This window comes from Octopus bimaculoides, chromosome 8, assembly GCF_046866305.1.
Source record: "Octopus bimaculoides isolate indiv1 chromosome 8, ASM4686630v1, whole genome shotgun sequence".
In the NCBI taxonomy this organism is placed as follows: domain Eukaryota; kingdom Metazoa; phylum Mollusca; class Cephalopoda; order Octopoda; family Octopodidae; genus Octopus; species Octopus bimaculoides.
Genome location: NC_142935.1, coordinates 74,802,719 through 74,827,590, shown reverse-complemented (window position 1 = coordinate 74,827,590; position 24,872 = coordinate 74,802,719). Strand labels below are relative to the sequence as shown.

Below are 24,872 nucleotides of genomic sequence, written 5' to 3'. Positions count from 1 at the left end.
GGATTATAGAAAATTATAGATACGGATAAACTTTGTATTTATTTCTGTAATTTTCACTAGTTTCGCCCGAATGTTTTTTTTTCGCTGGATTTTTTCTTTGAGAACTATTCGGTGATCGTCTTCTAGCACATTAGCATCCCACTTAGTGGTCTCTTTTATATATACATATATATATATATATATATATATATATATATATATATATATATATATATATATATATATATATATATGTGTGTGTGTGTGTGTGTGTGATTTAAAGATATACATATACATACACGACCAGCGATACATATCTTTATGTACATATATATACATGATAGATGCTTAATATATACGTAATGCTTGCAATATACATAAAATACTATAGTGTATAGTACATATCTATTATTAGAAGCTATTAGAACTTTGTTGCGGAATAAAACTTTCAGACTCTTAGACCAGTTATCATCAAAGTTCCTTCTCGATTGCTTGAAAGAGACAAATTTATTATTTCAATATTCCTCATGTGATTTTAAACTAATACCTTTATAGTTTTCAATCACTGGAATTTTCCATAAAAATACTGGTGTTATAAGATTCTATGATTACAATAGTCAGGGTTAAGTTTTAGCCGAGATTAAAGATTCGTTATCTTTTTAACTTGGAAACCCTATATAAAGATCAGATCTTTATAAATCTGGAAACATTTCTTTCCACACATTACCTTCATATCACTTTATAATGACTATTATATGAGTATGAAATATATTTCAACTATTGTAAGTTCACTTCAGCATATTGGAAGTCCATTCAAAGCCCATATCCATGTAAATAATCTTTTACCCAGCATAAGCTGGATACTTTTCTATGTATGATATCATAAATATCTACAGATTCGTTCACATTCTATCGAGATATTTGAATGAAACATGCAGTAGAAAGCCTGTTAAATTTATTATGATATAAATGTGCAAATGATCTCCTAATCATGTAGATTTCACTTTTTATCTGTCGAGCGCCTATAACATATTGGTCAAGTACTGTTTAGGAGTCAATCCACTATGTCTCCACCTAGATTTAGAACTTATTATCATCGGAATAAAAGTTTTTGTATGGAGGGGTTCTTGTCGGTTTTTACATTTTACTTCAACATCAGTGGTTGACAAGACAGGTACCATTAATATAGTTCGGTGGAATTAATCACTTAAACTATCATCTCTTAAGGTCCTAGCAATATGCCACATAAGGCAGTAGATTAGCAGAATCTTTAGAACATAAAAAGGTGAATTTTTCTCGATTTTCTTTTTCTTTACGTTCAAATCTCGTCAAAGTCAACTTTGACATTCATCTCTCCAAGCTTGATATAATAAAATGAACATCTCGGATGTGGATTGTAGGAATTGTTAAAATTCTGGTGAGAATACGCTTACAATATTTTTCAGTTTGCCAACAAGGACACTGGTGTCCAGAACTTTAAAAGGCCTTGCCTATAATTGAGACAAAATTGATGGATGATTTTCTCCAGGCAGCCTTGAAATTGATTTTGCTTGAACTACTACAATGAGGTATTTTAGTCAAAATCACTTGAAAGATTTGGGTATTAAGTTTTGTCGTAAGTGGAATATGGATGGAGATGGCAAAGAGAATGGTTTTTGTCATAAACCTATTTCTGATGAATTGTGAAGGCGCGATGGCCCAGCGGTTAGGGCAGCGGACTCGCGGTCATAGGATCACGGTTTCGATTCCAAGGCCGAGCGTTGTGAGTGTTTATTGACCGAAAACACCTAAAGCTCTACGAGGCCCCGGCAGGGGTTGTGGCGAACGCTGTTGTACTCTTTCACCACAACTTTCTCTCACTCTTACTTTCTGTTTCTGTTGTATCAGTATTTCAAAGGGTCAGCCTTGTCACACTGTGTCAAGCTGAATATCCCCGAGAACTACGTTAAGGGTACACAGGTCTGTGGAGTGCTCAGCCACTTGCACGTTAATTTCACGAGCAGGCTGTTCCGTTGATCGGATCAACTGGAACCCTTGACGTCGTAAGCGACGGAGTGCCAACAACAACAACAATTTCTGATGAATTAGAGCTGAAGAACATATCGTGCGAGGAGGGTTAGCATAAAAGTAATGAAAATTTAGAAGTATGGATTGGTCTAGGGTATGGGTAACATTGAAGTTTATATAGATATCAACTGGGTATGAATGATACTATTTTGGTCGGATCCTACTAATTCAGGGACAGTTATGATGTGATAATGGATGGATTTGGTGAAGAAAATGTGAACAAGACTGCATAGAATGTTTGTATGTTGGTCAAGAATTTATGTTGGAGATGAAATAAATTGATGTAGAGAGTTTAGGAATGCAAAAAATTCAGGTTTTGCATTGGTTATATTAAAATGGAATGTGGGGTTCTAAAAGTCAAGGAGATGTATGAACATTTAAATCCTCTAAAAACGACCAACACATAGTGAGGGTAATTAAAATATATGTCTGAAGATTGCTGGTGCCTGGAGAATTTTGGAGAGCGATAGAGTGAGCAAATGCATGTTGAGGAATGAAAAGAAGAATCTTTGAGTCAGGGTGAGGGGTTGTCGTTGTTGTTGAAATGTAGGTCAAAGTTTGAATGACAAAGTGAATAAATGGAATGCAATCTTTCGGAGTTTAGATTGAGTAAAGTGTGTAACTAGGCGAAACGACCGATAGATTAAAGGATTTGTATCTCGACGAAAATATAGGGCGCTTATTTTTTTTATTAGTAAGATGGGAGTTCGCGAATGTTAAATAAACGGGAGAGAATTAATAAATTAATTCTTTTTGGCATTTCGGAGGAGTAATAAAATATTCTGATTTATTCCCTGGAGTGATTTTAATAAATTTGAACTGCGTACACACACGAGCGTGCGCGCACAAACACACACATATACATGCGTATAAATACACACACACACACACACACACACACACACACACACACACACACACACACACACACACACACACACACACACATAACATGAAGCCAAAATTCAGAGAAGTGAGAGATGAAACATTTATTCAATTTCTTTCAGTTGTTTCGTAATCTGTATCCAGTTACATCAGTGACGCTACAACAGCCTACACACACATAAATATACATGCAGATGCACACATATAGTTGTGATGTAACGTAATAAATGAGATTTCAGAACATTTCATGGACACTAAACATTTAGCTTTACTAAGTTAAGCAAAGGACAAAATAAGCTTCTAGGTCTGTAACACATACCGATATACATACTTATATAAATATATATTTGCATAATATATAAATTACACACGTGTTGTTGGCGATTTTTTTCTTTCTTTGGACATTTCCCTTTCTCCTTTCCGCTAAAGAGCTATGCTTGAAACTTCAAAAACTCATTTTATCGAGCGCCAAGCTGATACATTCCTTGTGCATGTCCTGTCCTTGTCTGTTAATTTTATTGTTCGCTTATTTGAATCAACTATATATTGGGTTAGCCCATAAATAATGTAGTTTTTTCAATTGCATGAACCGAAAGTCGGAGGGAGACGGGATAGACTACATGATCAACTTGCTATAAACGCAGGTAGTAATTTTAACTTGTACTTATTCTAAGTGCAAGTTTTGAAGAGTGCAGTTTGATTTTAACGGTTATTTTTTCAAAGCTATAATGGAAGTGACAAAGGAGCACATTCGGCATATTTTGCATTATAAGTTCAATAAAGGCAACAACGCAACGGAAAATGCGAGGAATTTTAATGCAGTATATGGGGGTCGGACAATTAGTGTAAACCACTGTCAACGGTGGTTCCAGAAATTCCGAACCGGGAATTACAGCCTAGAAGACGATCCTCGTCTTGGAAGATCTTTAGAGCTCAATGAGGACGTCCTGCAAACCTTAGCGGAGAAAATTCCTATCGTAACTGTTGAGGAACTAGCAGAGAAGCTTGGATTTGGTCATTCAACCATTCATTACTGATGACGAAAAATGGGTTCTCTATAAATATGTCAAGTGCCGAAGACAGTGGGTAGGGAATGAAGAAATACTAGCACCCCAGGCTAAAGAAGGTCTTTTGTGGTTTGAAGTTTGAAGGCAAGCTTTTATAATGTTTGCTATCTCTCTCCACTCCGATTAATAGTCTATTGTTTGTTTTTTCAGAACAGTGTGCATGAAGACATTTTACCAAAACGGGAAAGTGCGACACAAAGAGCTCGAACACTTCGTACCATTTTGGGGAGAAATGAAAAACTCAACGAGTCTACGGTTCGCAAACTAATGACGAAGTTTAAAACAACTGTTTCAGTTCCAACGGCCAAATCGCTTGGGCGGAATCGTTCTCGTCGGACAGAGCAACAAATTGCTGTTGTCTGAGACAGTATCACACTGAGTCCGGGAAAATCGACTCGCCGATGTTGGGTATCCCTACCACTTCATTACATCGAATTTTGCATTAAGATCTCCATATGTATGAGTACGAAATTAAACTTACGCAGCATCTTCAGCCACCTGTCCACGTGAGGCGGAGGAAATTTGTTGACTGGGTTGTGGAGAGACTTGCAGCTGACGAATATTTTGCAAAGAAAATCAAATCATCTTCAGCGTCGAGGCCCACTTCCACTTGAGTAGATTTATCAATAAACAAAACTGCCGGATTTGGGGAAAAGAAATAATATAAGAGCGTGAAATGCATCCACTGAAAGCGACTGTGTGGTGTATTTTTGGGGCAGGTGGAGTGCTTGGACTGTTCTTTGAAAATGCAGTTACCATTAATGAAAGACGTTACCGAGACATGATATCCACTCAGTGATGACCGAACTTGGAAGACAGAGATTTACAACCTCTGGTTTCAGCAGGATGGAGCGACTTGCCACACTGCACGCCAAACGTTTGCATTACTCCAGGAAAAATTTTCGCAGTGAGTGATATATTTGGATGGCGACCAGCAATGGCCTCCAAGGTCCTGCTACCTTACCCCTTGTGGTTTCTTCTTATGGGGATATGTGAGATCACAGGTATACGTCAAGAGACCATGCACAATTCCCGAAATCATGGTAGAAATCATGCGCGTGATTGGAGGCATGGGGCCACACGTCTGTGAGAGAGTTATCGGAAATATTACGCGAATATTATGGAAATTTTTACTCCCTTACCTTTACTCCATCCCCTCACTTAGCAGTCATTCTAATAGGTCTTAATAACGGTCAACCATACAGTAATTTCCTTTTCTTTAACGGTCATTCTCATAGCAACTTTCAATAGCCAGATAACTGAAGAGATGGCGGCGTGGGTTTCCACCCCGGCATCCGGAACTCGGAGTTTTATCATGGCTACCGAATAATTGTCACATATTTATATAATGATAATAAGTATAAAATACATCAAGTACACGACATCACGAGTGAAAAATACGTAAAGACACGAGGGATAAATACAGGACAAAATACAAAAAATTCACAATAAGGACAGGGTATTACCAACGAGTGAAAATACGTAAACACATAATGAGAGACGAGTACGGGACAAAATACCGCCAGAATAGTCTAACCCCTCCTCAGTTGACGACGGTTAATTACTTCCTATTTCGAGCTTTCAACAAGATAGGAAACCTTCATAAAACAGTGGAGAGTTAGTGTGGACGTACAAAGTAAACAATCGAAGAAGACAAACATTAAGGGCCGTTAGGCCAAGAAGCATTGTAGTGGGTAACACTTGGGGGAAATTTTTAAAGGATATAGATAAATAGAAGAGAAGAAAATAGCAGTAGGGGAAAAAATATTGGGAGGCGAGGAAAATGACTTCTATCTAAATGGACGTCGCGTCCAGAAAATACAGAAAATACAGAGAAATGGCCTGTAGTCACATGGGAGCAAACATGTTTGAGAAGGGGAACAAGATCAAAGATGAGGGAAAGAAACAAAGGGAGTGGGGAGAAGGAAGACGGAACGAAAGATAGTAAGGAGTGGAAGAAAGATAGACACGGGACAGCACTCCTTTTCGATTCACTAAACCGAACGATAGAGTACATTAGAATCTCTTAAAATAAAAGGTTTTATATTGATTGGGAAATCGTTTCAGTAATATTCGTAAATCGGAACTGAATCTATCTTTAGATGCATCCGTAGGACCAAGTGTTGGTACGTATACACTTACTAGTGTTAGCACATTTTTCTAGGCCGATTGGCATTCACAATAACATGAGACGATCATTAAGTACATTTGGTAAGGATTCTAGTGTATATGCAATATCATTTCTAATAGCGAAACCCACACCAGACACCCTCTTCTCATCATATTTACCAATCCAAAAGAAAAAAAAAATGTGTACCCTCTAATTACTTCATTCAGCTGACCAGAATCTGATAACCTGATCATAGGAAGAGTAGCAATGCTAACATCTTTACTTCTCAGAAACCGAGCTATATGTGCCGTATTGTGTTCTGGATGCTTCTTGTGATCCTGGAGTGTGTGTACGTTCCAAGCTTCTATACTCATCTCCGTTTCTCTAACCCTTTCCCTTTGTCTTCTCATATTTTTTCGACTGTATCTTTGAGCATCCAGTGATTTGCTGTATGATGCGTGAGCAAGCAATTTTTAGAGTATCTTTTCTAGCCCCTTCCCCACACAAGGGAAAGCAGTGTCATTCTAAATATGTTGCTTTGTAGTTTAAGAGGGGACCCAGACCGTGAAACTGCTCACATAAGTTTCACAGAACGGCCATCTAAGTCTTACCACCATTTGCTTAAAGCACAACCCCCAGTGACTTTCTCCATTAATAATCTAATTACATCTTGAACATGCACTTTTCTTATATACATCTGTATTGATTTTTTTTTACTGTTGATGCTGTTCCCTGTATAGGCACAAATGCAGTTCTTTCCCAAATGGATTGCACTTTATGTTCAAGGCTTCGATGAAGCTATAGGGTATTATTCAGGAATTCAGCTATGAGTCCATTGCATCTTATAGAAGAAACAGCTGTAAGCTAATGAAGTTCATAAGATAATCATTTATTCCTTTGTCATCCCTCTTTCTTATTACCGCACTAAACTCAGCTAACACTTCGTTCTGAAACATACGTATATTGAATCCTACATCGGGTTATTGGTTTCGCAATACTTAAGCAAAATATTAAACCATATACACAAATGTATATGCATATATACAGCAAATACATACAAACGTATTCAGATATATAGACATGTATATTCATGCATACACAGATACTTATAGAGACATACGTATATGCACACACTTATATATACATGCATAAAGATATATATAAAAAAATACACACACACATGTATATATATATATATATATATATATATATATATATATATATATAATAAAAAAGTATGCAGTCGTTATATTGCCATTGTAAATATAACTACTAGGTTCTTGACAACTTTTCATAAAGTTTTCATTTCATCGGCTGTAATCATTCAAATTCTCTCAGATGCTACTCATTGCGTCTAAATGTTATACGATCTCATTAGGAAAGACATCTACAGTTACATATACAACAGGTGACAATAGGTTTCCGATAGCTTTGTCGTTTTAGTAAGTTTCTGATTGTATAGAGTCACAGTTTACCAAGTCGATAGTGACGTCAATCAGAGAACCGTTGTGACCATGCATTACATTCTTAACCTATAAATTTACCTATACATTAACATAACTTCAAATAGGTTATTGCTCTTGCTGATCATTCTTAATTGAACAAACCTTTGATCAAGGATATTTTAGCCGCGAACATTTTCTTTCTAGACGTAATATAGAATAGGAGAGTATTGTAGTTGAAGCATTGTGTATTGTTTGTAAAGAATAAAATGTTTTGAATGATACAACAATGCACTATAATACAAAAAAATGGACTATATACCTGTTGTAATTTAGTTATCGATAGTCTGATGATATTTCGGAATACAATTCCTTCTTCAGATATTCTTAAATGGAGTCGCTGCTATAATCGGTTTTCCGAAGAAGGAATTGTATTCCGAAATATCATCGGACTATGGATAACTAAATTACAACAGGTAAATAGTCCATTTTTTGTATTATAGTGCATTGTAGTACCATTCAAAACTTTTTATTCTTTGTAATGTAGAATGTGTACATTTTTGTTTTTGGATGATGATAAGGCGTGGTATGAGGAAAATTTGACTGTTATTTTTAGCATGTTGAGCACGGAATGCTTTCTCATTGTCGTGACCTATAAATAGGTCGCATGGTTTATTGGTAGGTATTTAAAACTAAACATTATAACAGCACACGAGCAGTGAACACAAGTTAAAGCTGCTTCAACGGAATCCGAAACTGGGGTACAAATGCGGATCGCCTTAAACTGATGTTGTTAGGAAGCTTGAAAAGTAGATATAAAATAGCTAAGTTGAAGGCATATTAGACAGCCGATTCATCATTCATAATTTCAGTTCCTCTGCAGATATTATGTCAGGTTTTTGGACAGAAAGTTACATTCCAAAACTACAGGAAATATTAGCAAATATATTCATCTCACAAAGTTAAACCCATTACCGGAATGCCGTAATTCCCTGATAGAAATTTACTTCCTAACTATTCTACACCATCAAATAAATCTAAGAGCCGGCTGTTATAAACATTTACAGCTTAGAAGACATTTACTCTTTGTTTTATCTTTTGTTGTAGACAGGACTTCTTTACCTGTTTCCCAAATACTAGGTACTGAAGTAATATTACATTTCTAGAGCTAATCTTAATTCAAAGTTTAAACTTTAAATTTGTGAAGAATCCAGTCTTAGCAAATTTTATATTTGAGTTCAAATCCTTGTAAAAGATTTATTTTATTCATGTTATTGTATTTTCTTAATTACAGTTGCTTGAAATAGGCAAATGAATAAAAGAAAAACAGAAAATGAAATAATTAAGAATATATTTACTAGACGAGGCGTCACCGTAGGGAGTTAATGGAATTTATTGACAAGGAATTTAACATATATGACTCTAAGGACAGTCTTCTGTATCATGCTAGCTCTAATGGTAAGTAATTTGTTTTCATGTAAAGATTTAAATGTTTCCATAATATTTAGTGGGTGTTTCCCAGTTTTCTTTTTTTCTATAACTTCAACGTTCGGTATCCTATATTTCTGGAATGTTCCAGCAGACAGGTATATTTGAATTAACAAAATTTACGACTTATACGTTTGGTTTCTTAATATATTTTATCCGGAATTCCTTAAATATTTAGATAAATTCTCACCTCATTTTCTTTGATTTACTACTATATATCAGCGCAATAAACAATTGTACAGACTTACAAGCTTATTCTGAATACATCAAGATGTTTCAGTCAGACTCACATACGTACATACATACATACATACATACATACTTACGTAAGTACATACATACATACATACATACATATGTACGTACGTACAAATGTACATACATATACATCCATTCACATATATATATATATGTGTGTGTGTGTGTTTTATAAGAATAAAAAATATACTTAAGAAAAAACAAACATAAGAGTTCTACATTATATTATATTACTAGCTTAAAAGCCGCATTCTGTGCGGACTTTTAAGGTAGCTCCTGCGTAGGGCTTATTCGCTCTACGGCTCATAACTAAAGAGAGCTAAATAGCATGACTATAATACGTCCATAATGACTATATCCCAAGGTGGTGTTTGATCAGAAGTTTAGGACGGATGAGAATTAATTCTGTAATGCAATAATTATATTCTTCCAGTTACAAGTAGAATTCCAACTGTCGGCCAATTTGTCCCAAACTTCTTATCTCGACGTAAAATTAACGAAGCGAATGGCATTTATCTCCCCCTTGATTTCTGACGTCATCTGACAAACGCTAACCAAGATGGCGTGAATCAGCCAAGCTTTACCTGGTAGAAATAGCAACCCAAATGCTTTTAAATTAGATCCTCATGCTGGATCTTCAAGAACGAAATGAAGGGCAAATTTACAACACCAGGATCATCCTGATGCCCAAAAAGTATAATATGTCTATGTAGAGCAAATGTAGAATGAGTAACAGGGGTCCCAGACGGATAGAATTTCTCTTTTATTATTGCAGATATATTTATGTAATATATATATATATATATATATGTATGTATGTATGTATGTATGTGTGTGTATGTGTGTGTGACGGCGCATAGTCCAGTAGTTAGGGCGTCGAGCTTACGACCGTGTGGTTGTGAGTTCGAATCCCGGACCGGGCTGCGTGCTGTATTCTCGAGGAAGACACTTTATTTCACGTTACTCCAGTTCACTCATCTGTAGAAATCCGACGAGATTCGACGTCACAAGTGCCAAGCTGTATCGGCCTTTGCCTTTCCCTTGGATAACACTGGTGGCGTGGAGAGGGGAGGCCGGTATGCATGGGCGACTGCTGGTCTTCCATAAACAACCTTATCCGGATTTGTGCCTGGGAGGGTAACTTTCTAGGTGCAATCCCATGGTCAGTCATGACCAAAAGGGGTCTCAGCATATATATATATATACTTTCCTTGGAGAATGGAACTGCAACAATAACATCCTACATTTATTCTTACTTTTATTCTCTTGTCCTATTATTCTATCATTCTATTATTCTCTGATTTCCCTTTATACTTCTTATTTCCATCCTTTTGCAAAATAACTCCTTATATTGAACTCTACTATTTCTCTCTATGTAACCTTCTCACATCTTCTCTGATGAAGGAATGTCCCTAATATTTCAGAAACAGCTGTAAGACTAAATTTCTCTTTATAAATGTTCTGAAAATTCCACACAACCTTGGCTTTAGTGTCTCATTTTTTAACACACACACACACACACACACACACACACACACACACACACACACACACACACACACACACACACACACACACACACACACACACACACACACACACACACACACACACAGTTGAAATTTATAGAAAACAAAATACGAAGACAAGTGTATGAAAAATAAGCAGGTTTATTAGTTTGACTCTCGGTAAATGAAAAATAGTTTATGTTTTGAGCCTGCGATCTTCAACAGAAAAGAATAAGAGAAAATACACTGAGAGAATGAAAAGAAAAACTTCTAGGTTTAAAGGTCATGATTAGAAACAAGATTGAAAGAAGAGGTTGAAAGAAAAGAAGATAATAAACTGCTGATGATCCCAAATGAAGGTGCTTGTGAGTGTATGTGTATGTGGTAATGGTGTGTGCGAATGTGTAAACGTGTGCGTGTGAATAGGGATTAGTGAGTGAATGTGCGCGTGTGTAGGTGTGTGCGTCTGTAACATGTGTGTGTTGTGTGTAGCACTTGAAGTGTGCTTTTTCACGTTGTGAATATACATGTGTGTGTGAGTGTGTCTGTGACCAAGCAATGTGCATGTGTATGGTGTATATATGTGGACGTAAGCTAACTTTGTCTATGTATGTAGCGTGTGTTAATGCGTATTGCGTGTGTATGTATATATAGCCTGTGTTCAGGTATCATGTACTTGTGTGGGTGTGGGAGTATATATTGTCTGTGTTCAGGTATTATGTGCTTGCGTAGGTGTGAGAGTGTGCGTGATGGTATGTGGTGTGTATACTGAGTTACAGTGTGTGTGTCTGCTCATATAGTGGTATATGTAGCCGGTGACGCTACTGAAGATTTTGTGTGGGTGTGTGGATGATGTTGTGTGGTGTGGGTGCTGGGAAGTAGTCAGTGCTAGTATGTGTGGTGTGAGTGAGTGTGGAGCGGGGTGGGGGTGGAGGTGGTATCAATGAAGAGAGGAGGCAGGTAGGTGTGAAGAGAGGAAGTGGGTGTCAGATGAAGAGAGGAAGGGAGTTTAGCCCATATGGAGCAAAGGAGCGAAGTGAGAAGATTAATTCTCGTTCACGGTGAAGGCGGGAGTCCGGATGGCCCCTGTGCAAAGACCGTCCGAACACAGACATGTTATAGTGAATTACCGGTAGAGTGAAAATGGTGCGAAACTGGGGTGTCTGTCGAGTCTAATGTCTGAGAGGTTCTCTGCCAACCGGTGAGCCAAGCGGTATCCTGTTTGACCGATGTATAGGGCAGGGCAGAAGGAGCAGGAGATGCAGTAAATGACGTTACTAGAAGTGCAAGTAAAGGAGTCGGTAATGGGACGATGATGGGTGACTTTGAAGATGGTGGTGTTGGAAAGGTAGGGGCAGGTACGGCAGCGTGGGCGGGAGCAGGAGAACGAGCCAGGTTGGGAGGTGTGGTTAGGGAAGAAACTGTGGACCAGGTGGCCAAGCAGGTAGTGGGCTCGTTTGAAGGAAGGAAGTGGTAGGTTGGGAATGACGTGCGAGGTGCAGTGGCCGGACTGCAGTCACCGGAAGCCTCAGAGAATAGTGCGTTGGGCGGGGCAGGGTGGAGGGGTGGCAGGTGAGGGGAAACGGGAGACGGGCAACGGCGAGGAGGGTGCAGGGAGAAAGAGCAGAGGCACGGTCCACGGAACGTGCTCTGGCAAGGGCAGTATGGATAGCGGTGAGGGGATATTCACGTGGGATGAATTGGCGAGACTGAGTCTCAAAGTCATGGTTATCACTGCAGAATCTGCGCAGACGGAGGAATTGGGAGTAGGGGTGGGAGAACGTGGTGTGGGTAGGGCTATAAGAAACGAACCATTGGCCAACCGATGCAAGGATTAGTAGTAGAGACGACTTGTGCAGAGCCCGTCAGAACTTTTGGTATTGTCGATGAGAGCAACTTTGTACAAAGTATGTCGACAAATGTTAGACATGGCGCTCATCTTCTAAATATTGAACCAGCCGAGGCTAAAGACCACATGACCCCCGGTAAGATGCGACCATTACAAATTTGCTGGTAGTTGAACTAACTGATAGTAAATTTCTCTGCATATCATATACATGCATAATACATACATAGATACATACATACAAGCATATGTGTATTCAAATATTTCTTTCATCTTTTTCAATTACTTTTTTCAGTCTTTGGACTGTGGCCACGCCGGGACACCGTCTTCAATGATTTTAGTAAAACAAATCCCTAATATGCTATAGGTTAATTTTGTCAACATTTCGGTTACAAGGATATAAACTCATCAACCCCGGTTGTCAGCCTCACAGTGGGGCTGACAAACACTGACTTACAGACGAAACACAGTCATATATATACATACACTTAACACAAACACATACATACGTACGTGCATATGTATGTATAAATATGATGGTCTTCTGGACAGTTTCTGTATATCAAATCCCCTCATAAAACATGGTCAGTTGGGAGCGCAATGCTGGTTCCAAGTGTAGTGTATGTATAAACGAACACAAGTGTGGTTTAAATTTCGCTAGCATTTTATTGATATATTCTAAGATTACATCATATATATATATATATATATATATATATCGAAACGCTTAGTTTTAGAATGGTGGCAGTTGATGAAGGAAATGTTCTCTATGTGGCCTCTGTGTTTTCTGTACTCTGTTTATCATTTTGTCCACGTTTTTTGCAAAGTCCTGTACCCAGATATGCATCTACATATACGTGTAGATGTGGGTATGTACATACATGTACGTATATATGCATATACTAATTTATTATTTGTATTATATATATATATATATATATATATATATATATATATATATATATATATATATATATATATATATATATATATATATTACTGCAATTATGATTATTATGATTGACCGTTGACTGAACACTATTCAATTTTTTTTCTCCGTGTTTTTCTCCTTGTCTCCGTATTCTTTCTGTTGAAGAGCGTAGCTCGAAACGTCAAAGACTTTCCGTATTCCCGAGCGTCATACTAATATATACTTTTGTTATTTACACCACCTGTCCTCGTCTGTTGTTATTTTTTGTATATTCTCCCATATATTACTGCAATGGTTTTTTTATGCAGCGTCGGTTTTTACAATTCTGTAAATAATAATAATAATATTTTATAATCTTAAAGCTTATAAGCGATCACCGCTCATTGACTAAAGAAAATAGTCTAATAATGGGGCATATAAGCCCTCGACAGTAAAAACTAGATTTTTCCCGTACATGTGGGACTCGAACCCACGCAGCGGCAGCAGCAGCAGCAGCAGCAGCAACAACATCAGAAGGTTGGCGAGATAAGTTTAGTTGAGAGTTTGTCCGCTATGAAGAAAGTTCAACACGGAGATTTTAGTTCTGTTATTATCATTACGGCCGTTTTAAGGTGACGAGCTGGCAGAATAGTTGGCACGTCAGGCAAAATACTTAGCGGCATTTCATTTGTCTCTACGTTCTGAGCACAAATTCCGCCGAGGTTGACTTTGCCTTTCATCCTTTCGGCTTCGATAAATTAAGTGAAACACCGAGGTCGATGTCATCGCCCTGACGTGTCTGTTAATTTTGCTGTCATAATTATTGTATTAATTGTTTCGGTGCCTAAATTTCTTCGCATGCAGGCAAAAGGAAATATCTCCTTTTTCATTGTACTTTTTACTCCCCATATGTGCAAGCCCAATTTGTACCATAACCCTTTATATATTCCCTTCTTCGCAGTTATATTGCTCCAAGTGAAAATTATATCTATATCCACAACTGCACTTCAACTGCCAGATATATTTTGACCGCTACATAGAATTTCGCTTACTTCTTTATATATGAATATGTTCACATGCTTTGTGTAATTGGTTCTCAATAAACTTGATATATGTTTTGTCCATTCAGCCGGTCACATATGGATCAGCTCTATGCTCAAGCTAATTTGTTATTGAGATACCATGAAGGTGCATCTTTTCATTAACATTCATGAAGTAGTAGGCGTGTGATGCACCTAGTTGCACCTCTAGTGTTACATTCAAGCAGTGATTGGCGCGTAAAGGTACATGTATGCACACAAACACATTTGTATATGTATATATATATATATATATATATATATATTTAACCTTAGATCATCTTTCCCCTTCGGACTCAACACAGCCACCTCCTCCTTATGACTCTCCCCTTTACGACAATGCAGCACTTTTCTTTAATTTTTTTTAGCCCCCTCCCATCCACTTTACATTATATCCATTATTCACTTTTTTATTACAATCACTACAATTTTCCACAATTTATTTCATCCCTTCCTACACGCACACATACCCACACAAAAAATACACGCACCCATACACACACATGTAAGCACACCTACCCACCAACACACCACACACACACAACACATATGCATGCACTTACACGTTCAGACTCGCCCACACACTTATACAAACGCACATACACACGCACACTTGCGCATACACACACACATACACCCAAGCATACACACCCTTGCACACATAACCCATATATACCCCCATTCACACATACCTCCCACACACCTGACAACCCATACATACCCCCATTCACACATACCTCCCATACCTCCCATACCTCCCATACACCTAACACACGCACACCTCCCACACACCTTACCTATATACCGCCCACACACATGACAAACATACATGCGCGCCCTCACACACACATATGGACGAACGCACATATATACACACACACGCACAGTGGTAGAGACACACACCTTACACAGCCCTATACACACACAGACACACACACACACCCATATATACGCGCACGCCTACATACACGTACATACACAGCCGCATACACATGCACACACACACACACACACAGGAGTGCACACACAAAATAACACACATACCTGGCACACATCCTTACGCTCTCTCACACATACGCACGCACACACACATAAACACACACATACACACACGCACACACACCTCTCACATACACAAGCACACACATACACGTACACACATACACATACACACACATGCACACACGCACACACACCTCTCATATACACAATACTCACTCACATACACAACACACACGCACGCACAAAAACATACACAATATACACAGACACGCACGCACGAAAAATATACACACACGCGCACACGGACACACATACAGACACACATAAACACACACGCGCATACACACACACGCACACGTACCTAACACTCATAGCCCCACACACATCACATTCCCACACACACTCACATGCACACACCCACATACACATACACACGCACACACACTTCCCACCAACACAACACACTCACACAGACACGCATACAATCACACACACATGGGCATAAACAACACACGCACATACAATAGCAAACGCACGCGCACACACGTAGACAGCAACGCACATATACACAACATACACATACACACAAACACACACGCACACACAAAAAAACATACACATACACACACGCACACGTACCCAACACCTACAACCCCGCACAAACACACACACGAACACACACATACACATACAAACACACCTCTCACATACACAAACACACACATACACACACATACACGTACACACATACACATACACACACATGCACACACGCACACACACACCTCTCATATACACAATACTCACTCACATACACAACACACACGCACGCACGAAAAATATACACACACGCGCACACACACGCACACGGACACACACATACAGACACACATAAACACACACGCACATACACACACACGCACCCGTACCTAACACTCACAACCCCACACACATCACAATCCCACACACACACACGCACATCCACACACATACACACACACACGCACACACCTACATACACATACACACGCACGCACACTTCTCACCAACACAACACACTCACACAGACACGCATACAATCACACACACATACACACAAACACACACGCACGCACAAAAACATACACATACACCCACGCGCACGTACAAAATACACACACACACGTACACGTACCCAACACCTGCAACCCCACACAAACACACACACGAACACACACATACTCAAAAACTGCCTGCTGACCTCCCACTAACTATTGTCCATAAGCACCCACTAACTATTCCTGCTACTAATTCCTTCCACTACGTCACACACACACACACAAACACACATACACACTAACAGATAAACCACCAAACCATGTACACACACACACACACATACATACATACGCACACACAAACACACATACACACTAACAGATAAACCACCAAACCATGTACACACACACACACACACACATACATACGCACACACAGGTTCTGTTATTACACACACACTCGCAGACTCTCGCGCACGCACAGATATTCACCTCCCTTTTCACTCTCCTGTCTTAGAAAGAACTTTTCCCCCACCACCTCCTCTTCCGGTCCTTTCACAATGTAACCTCGTGGGCATCGGTGCCATTTTCCTCTTCCTCCGGTTTTCCATTCTCCGAACTTTCTGTCTTTCCGATGAAGGGCTCCGCCCGAAACGTCATACTCTCTCTCCTTCCTTTCTCGAGCGTCCAATAACACTATCCGTATCACGTCCTCACTTTGTTGTTTTTTTGTTATTGTTATTTGTGTTATTTTAAACTATATATATATATATATATATATATATATATATAATCAAAATAAGCAACAAGGATATCCAAAGTTAATGCAATACGATCGTTTCATGCGACTCCATTTAATTAAGCAATGTGAACATTACATCAAATATAAAATGCAGAGCAATTCTCAGCTGCACAAAGATATAGAAATTTAATGGAATTACATTTCAACAAAAGGACATATTTTTACAACTAAATTTGAACTCTCCAAGTAGAAAGGAAGAATACAAAAAACCATTTTGACTTAGCCAGACATTAGAGGCTAGTAAATAATTCTAAGCAGATTTTTATTCATGTAGTTTAACCCGTTCCCCTCCAACTTTTAGTTCTTGCAATTGAAAAAAACCGCATTATTTATGGGATGATCCAATATATATATATATATATATATATATATATATATATATATATATATATATATATATATATATATATATATATATTGCCCGTATCAATACCATTCTTTTGTCTTTGTTATTATCCTTTATATGTACATTATATTTACAATGATGTATAGTCTTACTTGAGCGACTCAGTATGTTATTGGGGAATAATATTTCATTATGTTTTGTGTGAAAATACGCACAGATTATATTTGAATAATCGTTGCTTGTTAAACCACCACTTGCTTTCGGGATTCACTGATATCACGTGATTACTTGAACCAACAGTTATTTTCTTTATCCATGATTTGCCTCAGTTTATCTTCATCTATAACTTCGAATGTTTATAACAGTATAAGAACAAGGTTACATAACTATGCCTTATCGTGAAATGATGTGCCCTTATGTAAAATTTCATCTATGTACGTGTAAAATTGCTGTTTGCAAATTAGATCATGCATATGTTCACTTTTATTTATCAAGATTACTAACATTGCCATCGCTTTGATGTAGGCTATTAAATTCTCTTTCCTGCTTTAGTCATCATGCCTTTGAAATCTGAAACTAATCACACCAATACACACAAGCATAAGCACATTAAATACATAGGATTAGAATGTCTTTTAAGATATTAGTTGTGTGGAAATACGTTGAAATAATAATCACATTCTTAAAAAGAATTTCTTTAGTTGTCTTTCGTAGGAACAAATGTGGGTTTCTTGGATATTGGTGATTGTAAAGGTTTTTGCTTTATAACTGAATGTGTCGACCTGGAAGTTTGTCCAACCTGTATGATGGGTATTTGCTGTATAAACGAACTGGACTGGATTCAATCGAAATCTGAAATTGCTCTGCAAACACTCACTGACACTATAATTCATTATTAAATGCTAAAAGGCTGTATCACACTTGCCTAAAATACAATGATTACGTATTCGTTCTTAAGCATTTAACACAACCACTATTAATTATTTAAAATAGTGCATAAAATTTGAGAAGTGTTTTCAACGTCTTTCAATGATGGCAGGCGAATCAAACGTACAGTAGTTCGTTGTAGGCTATAAATAATATGAATACTTACTTATCGGGAAATGTGCAAGTTATATTTTTTTCTATTCAATTTTTTTTTTAGATATCACCATTATAGGTATTTATACTCCCATGAAATAAAAAAACAACTTGTAAATAACCGAAACCTTCGAATCCATCACTGTAAACACACATAAACACGCACGTGCGCACACACACGCACACAAACACACACACACAGAGTTGCATATGTTTGTATGTATGTATGTATGTATGTACTCACACGTGACTACGTGTACAGGTACACCATGATCTATACACACGCAGACGAGTGTCGATTCAAATAATATATATATATTACTTCTCGGACCTGGGACGCCGCCCATCCAACTGGACGCCGCCTCCAGGCCAATTCAGTAGCCTAGACTTGTTCGTGGATGACTGTAAGGCGTTGGTCGAGCGTTTCGACTTTAAAAAAAGATCCCTCCGGGCCAATCTCACCCGGACCGAATCGGTCGCCCTCCGCAATCTCCGCCGCCGCGACGACATCGTCATCATCCGGCGGACAAAGGTGGAGCAGTGGTGGTGTGGCGCGCGGACCTTTACAGAGAGGAATCGCTTAGCCAGCTTCACAATTCCCTCTTCTACCGCCTCCTCCCCTCCGACCCCACCCCCTCCTACCAACGGCTTGTGTCTTCCACAATCCATGACCTCATCTCCTCCTCTGCTCTTCCCGCCACCGCCACCAACCTCATCGTCCGCACACCCCGCACCTCCTCCATCTACTTCCTTCCCAAGATCCACAAACCTAACAACCCTGGCCGCCCCATTGTCTCTGCTTGCAATTGCCCCACCGAACTCATTTCAAAATACCTCGACCATATCCTATCCCCGTTAGTTGCTGCCCTCCCATCCCACATACACGACACTAACCACGCCCTTCGCCTCTTCAATTCCCTTTCTTTCCCTCCCGGCCCCTCACACCTCTTCACCCTGGACATCAAATCTATATACACCGTGATTCCACACAACGATGGTCTCTCAGCCCTCCAATACTTCTTTGAACGTCGCCCTGACCGCCGCCCTGACCCCACACCTAGCACCCCTACCCTGCTTCGTCTGGCAGAACTCGTCCTCACCCTCAACTGCTTCACGTTCGCCGGAGATACATACCATCAATGGCTGGGGTCGCGATGGGAACGAGAATGGGTCCCAATTATGCAAACCTCTTCGTTGGTTACATTGAGGCCCAAGTATTCTCCCAATTCTCAGAACTATACGGTCGCTACATAGATGACTGTATAGGAGCCACCTCCCTCTCCCACGAACAGCTCTGCCTTTTCATCTCCTTCCTCTCTAACTTCCACCCTGCTCTTGACTTTACTTCTACCGTCTCTGACACCTCTGTTAACTTCCTCAACATCTCTCTTTCCATCAACCCCCCTCCAACTCTCTAACTACCTCCGCCTTCTTCAAACCCACTGACTCCCACCTCTACCTCAACTTCTCCTCCTCCCATCCATTCCACACCAAACGGGCCATCCCCTACTCCCAGTTCCTCCGCCTCCGACGTTTGTGCAGCCTGGACCAGGATTTCGAGACCCAGTCCCAGTATCTTGCTCGTCTGTTCATGCATCGAGGATACCCCTCCCACCTTGTCCAATCCACCCTCGCCCGCGCTCGTCGAATCGACCGCATCACCGCCCTCTCTCCTTCCCCACACCAATCCCCTAACCATACCCCCTTCTCACTCCGTTTCCACCCTGCCACCCTACCCCTTCGTCGGAGGATCCTACGGGCCTTCCATCGCCTCCAGCTCGATCCCGCCACCCACCCCATTTTCCCTAACCCACCCCTATCCTCTTTCAAACGCGCCCGCAACCTACACGATCTACTGGTCCGTAGTACCTTCTCCTCTTCCTCCCCACCCCACCCGGCCCCTTCCCGTGCTCCAGATCCCGCTGTCACACCTGCCCCTTCATCACCAACACTACCTCTGTCACAGGGTCGAACCTACACACTCTTCACATTCCACGCAGTTTCACCTGCACCTCCTCCAACCTAATTTACTGCATCAAATGCAACCTATGCAACCAACTCTACGTGGGGCAGACGGGCCGCCGGCTGGCCGACCGTTTCACCGAACACCTAAGGGACGTTCGGCTAGGTTCGGACTCCCCCATCGCCCGTCACTTCCACTTGGCCAACCACTCCCCCTCTAACATCTCCGTTTTTGGCCTCGCCCTGCACCATGGGTCAACTCCCTCGCGACTCCACTTGGAACAGCGCTATATTTTTAACCTTAAATCATCTTTCCCCTTCGGACTCAACACAGCCCCCTCCTCCTTATGACTCTCCCCTTTACGACAATACAACACTTTTCTTTATTTATTATATATATATATATATATATATATATATATATATATATGAACAATGCTCTCTATTTGACTCGTATCTCGAATGTTGTCTGGTCATTCTGCTGATGATAGTCCGACCTTTTGTGAGATATATAATTTTTATCTTACTAAAATTGACTTGAAACCATGGTACAGAATATAGATCGGTAAATGTTTTTATTTTTCATTCCCTTTCGAAATTATCCCTACTTTTTTGTGGTATGTAGTCTTGCTGCTATTTCTAGCGGGTTAGATGTCCTATTACAGGCATCTCTGTATTTTAAATGAATAATACATAGTCTATTGACTGTTTTTTTACCCTCGCTAGACCACTGGTGGTAAAATAAAATTTCTAAAATTTTCATTGCTACCCTGTATTTTATTAATAATGATATATATATATATATATATATATATATATATATATATATATATATATATATATATATTTTACCCCCCCCCATCCACTTTACATTATATCCATTATTCACTTTTTTATTACAATCACTACAATTTTCCACAATTTATTTCATCTCTTCCTACACGCACACATACCCACACATGTAAGCACACCTACCCCCCCCCCCCAACACACCACACACACACAACACATATGCATGCACTTACACGCTCAGACTTGCCCACACACTTATACAAACGCACATACACACGCACACTTGCACGTACACACACTCGCTAACAATCACGCAAACACACACACACACACACACACAGATATTCACCTCCCTTTTTCACTCTCCTGTCTTAGAAAGAACTTTTCCCCCACCACCTCCTCTTCCGGTCCTTTCACAATGTAACCTCGTGGGCATCGGTGCCATTTTCCTCTTCCTCCGTTTTTCCATCCTCCGAACTTTCTGTCTTTCCGACGAAGGGCTCCGCCCGAAACGTCGTAATCTCTCTCCTTCCTTTCCCGAGCGTCCAATAACACTATCCGTATCACGTCCTCACTTTGTTGTTTTTTTGTTATTGTTATTTGTGTTTTTTTAAAACTTATATATATATATATATATATATATATATGTATACCGTTCCGTGATGGTAAGATCGACAAAAAAGTACACTATCTGGTGAGAGATAAATAGTATTTAATAGACATAATACATGTTCTTATGTGCTAGTAATAGACCCATGTGCTGAGAACATGCGAAAACGATGCATATCCTACGTGCACATAAATTTATTCGCAAAAATCTGCACAGCCAAAACATTTTGATTCACTCGTCCGCCAGTTTTGAAGATAATCACACCAAAATTTAATGATTTTGATCCACTTAGCCAATGAGTATTTCTGCCAAATTTGGTGAAACTCAGTTCAGCCGTTTTTCATTAATTTTGCAAACACAAAGACAAACAGACCAAGACAAGCGACTACACTAACCCAGTTTTATCTTATGCGCGCAGGGTAATTAAGGAATAAACCAAATCGTTATTGCAGGAATATTTGAGCATGGAAATTGCTGTCATGAGTAATAAGCTCATATTCACTTAGAGTGGGAATATATTGGAAATGTTCCGGGGGAAATTATATTACACTTGAGTGTACACTAGAGGCGGCGAGATTGCAGAATTGTTAGCACGCCGGGAAAAATGTTTAGCGGCATTTTGTCCGCTTTTACGTTCTGAGTTCAAATTATGCCGAGGTCGACTTTGCCTTTTATCCTTTCAAGGTCGATAAAATAAGGACCAGTTGAGCACTGATGTCGATGAAATCGACTTACTCACTCACCCAGGCATGCTGGTCTTGTGCCAAAATTTGAAATCCTATTACGCTAGAGTAAATTAATATATAATCCATTGCGAAAGATTCAGATAGCCATCATTTTAGAACGATCGGTTATGTCTTTAGATTTTCTCCGCGCTAGTAATAATCCACTGATAAGTTCAATTCTATTCTATACTTCTGAGATCTCGAATATTTCCAAATGCTTTAACGAGAGATGGGTAGTATAAAAGCAGGTGCTTGTAGCTTTTGCTTTACATAGAGAAGTTTAAAAAGATCAATTTCAAAAAATTACGTCACTAGAGAGATAAGCATAGTTAACACACTCTCCCCTTTCTTTTGTGGTATGGTAGTGATCACAAATGTTTTGTATTTCCAAAATCTTGATACAGGTTTCACAAGATGAATCTGTGAGTTAAAGTACTTCAGGCAAAGGCTCAGCAAGTTTTATAATAATTTGTGGTTTTATTATGGTAGGTGTTTTCTCACTGAGGTTAAAATGCGTTTACAAAAGTTTACTGTACACTTATACGCACATATATATAGGGTGTTCGAAAAGTCTCTCTGCAGTGAAGTATTTAAAGACACCATCAACATCGAGAGATATTGCTCAAATAGTGTCTATCCATTTGTAGGCCGACTCACTGAAAGTGAAATTAATATTGCATACTTTCAACAAGATGGCGCTAGAACACATACTTCACGCATTACCATGGCGTTACTTCAAGAGTTTTTCGGTGAACGGATTATTTCGAAGGGACTTTGGCTAGCAAGATCACCTAATTTAACATCGCCAGACATTTTTTTCTGGGGAGTAAGTAAAGGATAAGTGTACAAGAATCGCCCGAAAACCATTAATGAGCTGAGAGACGGAATCATAAACTTCACACGGTCCATACCGCGCCAGACTCTCCAAGATGTATTTCAAAACATGTATAGAAGAGTCAACTTGTGTATTAAAAATGAAGGATGACACTTTCAGCATCACTTATAAAGTTTTTAAAAGTCTTGTAAAGTCTAATATATTCTTTGTATTCTTATACCATCTTATAAATATTTATTTTGCAATAAAATACTTACTGCGGCGAGACTTTTTGAACAACCTGTAGCACATTTATACATATCTATATACACACGCATAGAACAGTGTAAAACAATAACAACAGCAATGTAACAAATAATATGAAGACTGACAAAAGATTACCTTCGATTCTGGTGGATTGGTTGGATATTCCTGAAAGGCATTTTATCATTTCTTTTTCCAGCAAAATACGTTGTAGATTGCGATCGAAATTACGAATTTCCTGCAAATGCAACAATATAAATATATTTATTGCTATAGAAGTGTCTGCGACATCAGCATGCATATATTAGATCATAGTTTACGTCATGATTATATCCAAAAATTGTTCATTTTCTCTCATTTACCATATGCCTCCCTCGATCTCTGTTTCAGTTAATTCCTGTCAGTCGCGTCCACCCACGCTCTCTAGCTATGTGAGAAAAACAACAAACAATATGAACATATTGAAAGAAATATTTTGCCCTTATATTTCTAAGGAAATAGATAGCATTATTTATCTCACAACACGCAAATTTCTCATTTCTTATTACTTTTAATTAGTTAAAAAATATATTCGGAATAATATGAACCATAATTACGAAAATATAACAGTATTCTAAGCTCAAAAGTACCTCAAGGAAGACTGAGCGTGTTACTAAAATTTGGTTCCCTAATTTTAAACAGATGACTGAATTTATCGTTTTTGATATGATGCTATTCTGTCGTAGGTAAGTTCCCTAGATCCTCCTACTTATTTTCTTCAAATAATGGAGATAAGACAATTTACTTCCCAGTATTGCGG

General features: G+C 39.0%; 1 protein-coding gene across 1 annotated transcript in view; it reads right to left on the bottom strand.

Moving 5' to 3' along the window:
• LOC106884341 (glucagon-like peptide 1 receptor) overlaps nt 1–24,872 on the bottom strand; it is a 221,311-nt gene that overhangs the window by 80,748 nt on the left and 115,691 nt on the right. The window contains exon 2 of the mRNA XM_052970164.2: nt 24,212–24,311. Coding sequence (XP_052826124.2) covers nt 24,212–24,311 — 100 coding nt within the window. The remainder of the gene's footprint in view (nt 1–24,211; nt 24,312–24,872) is intronic.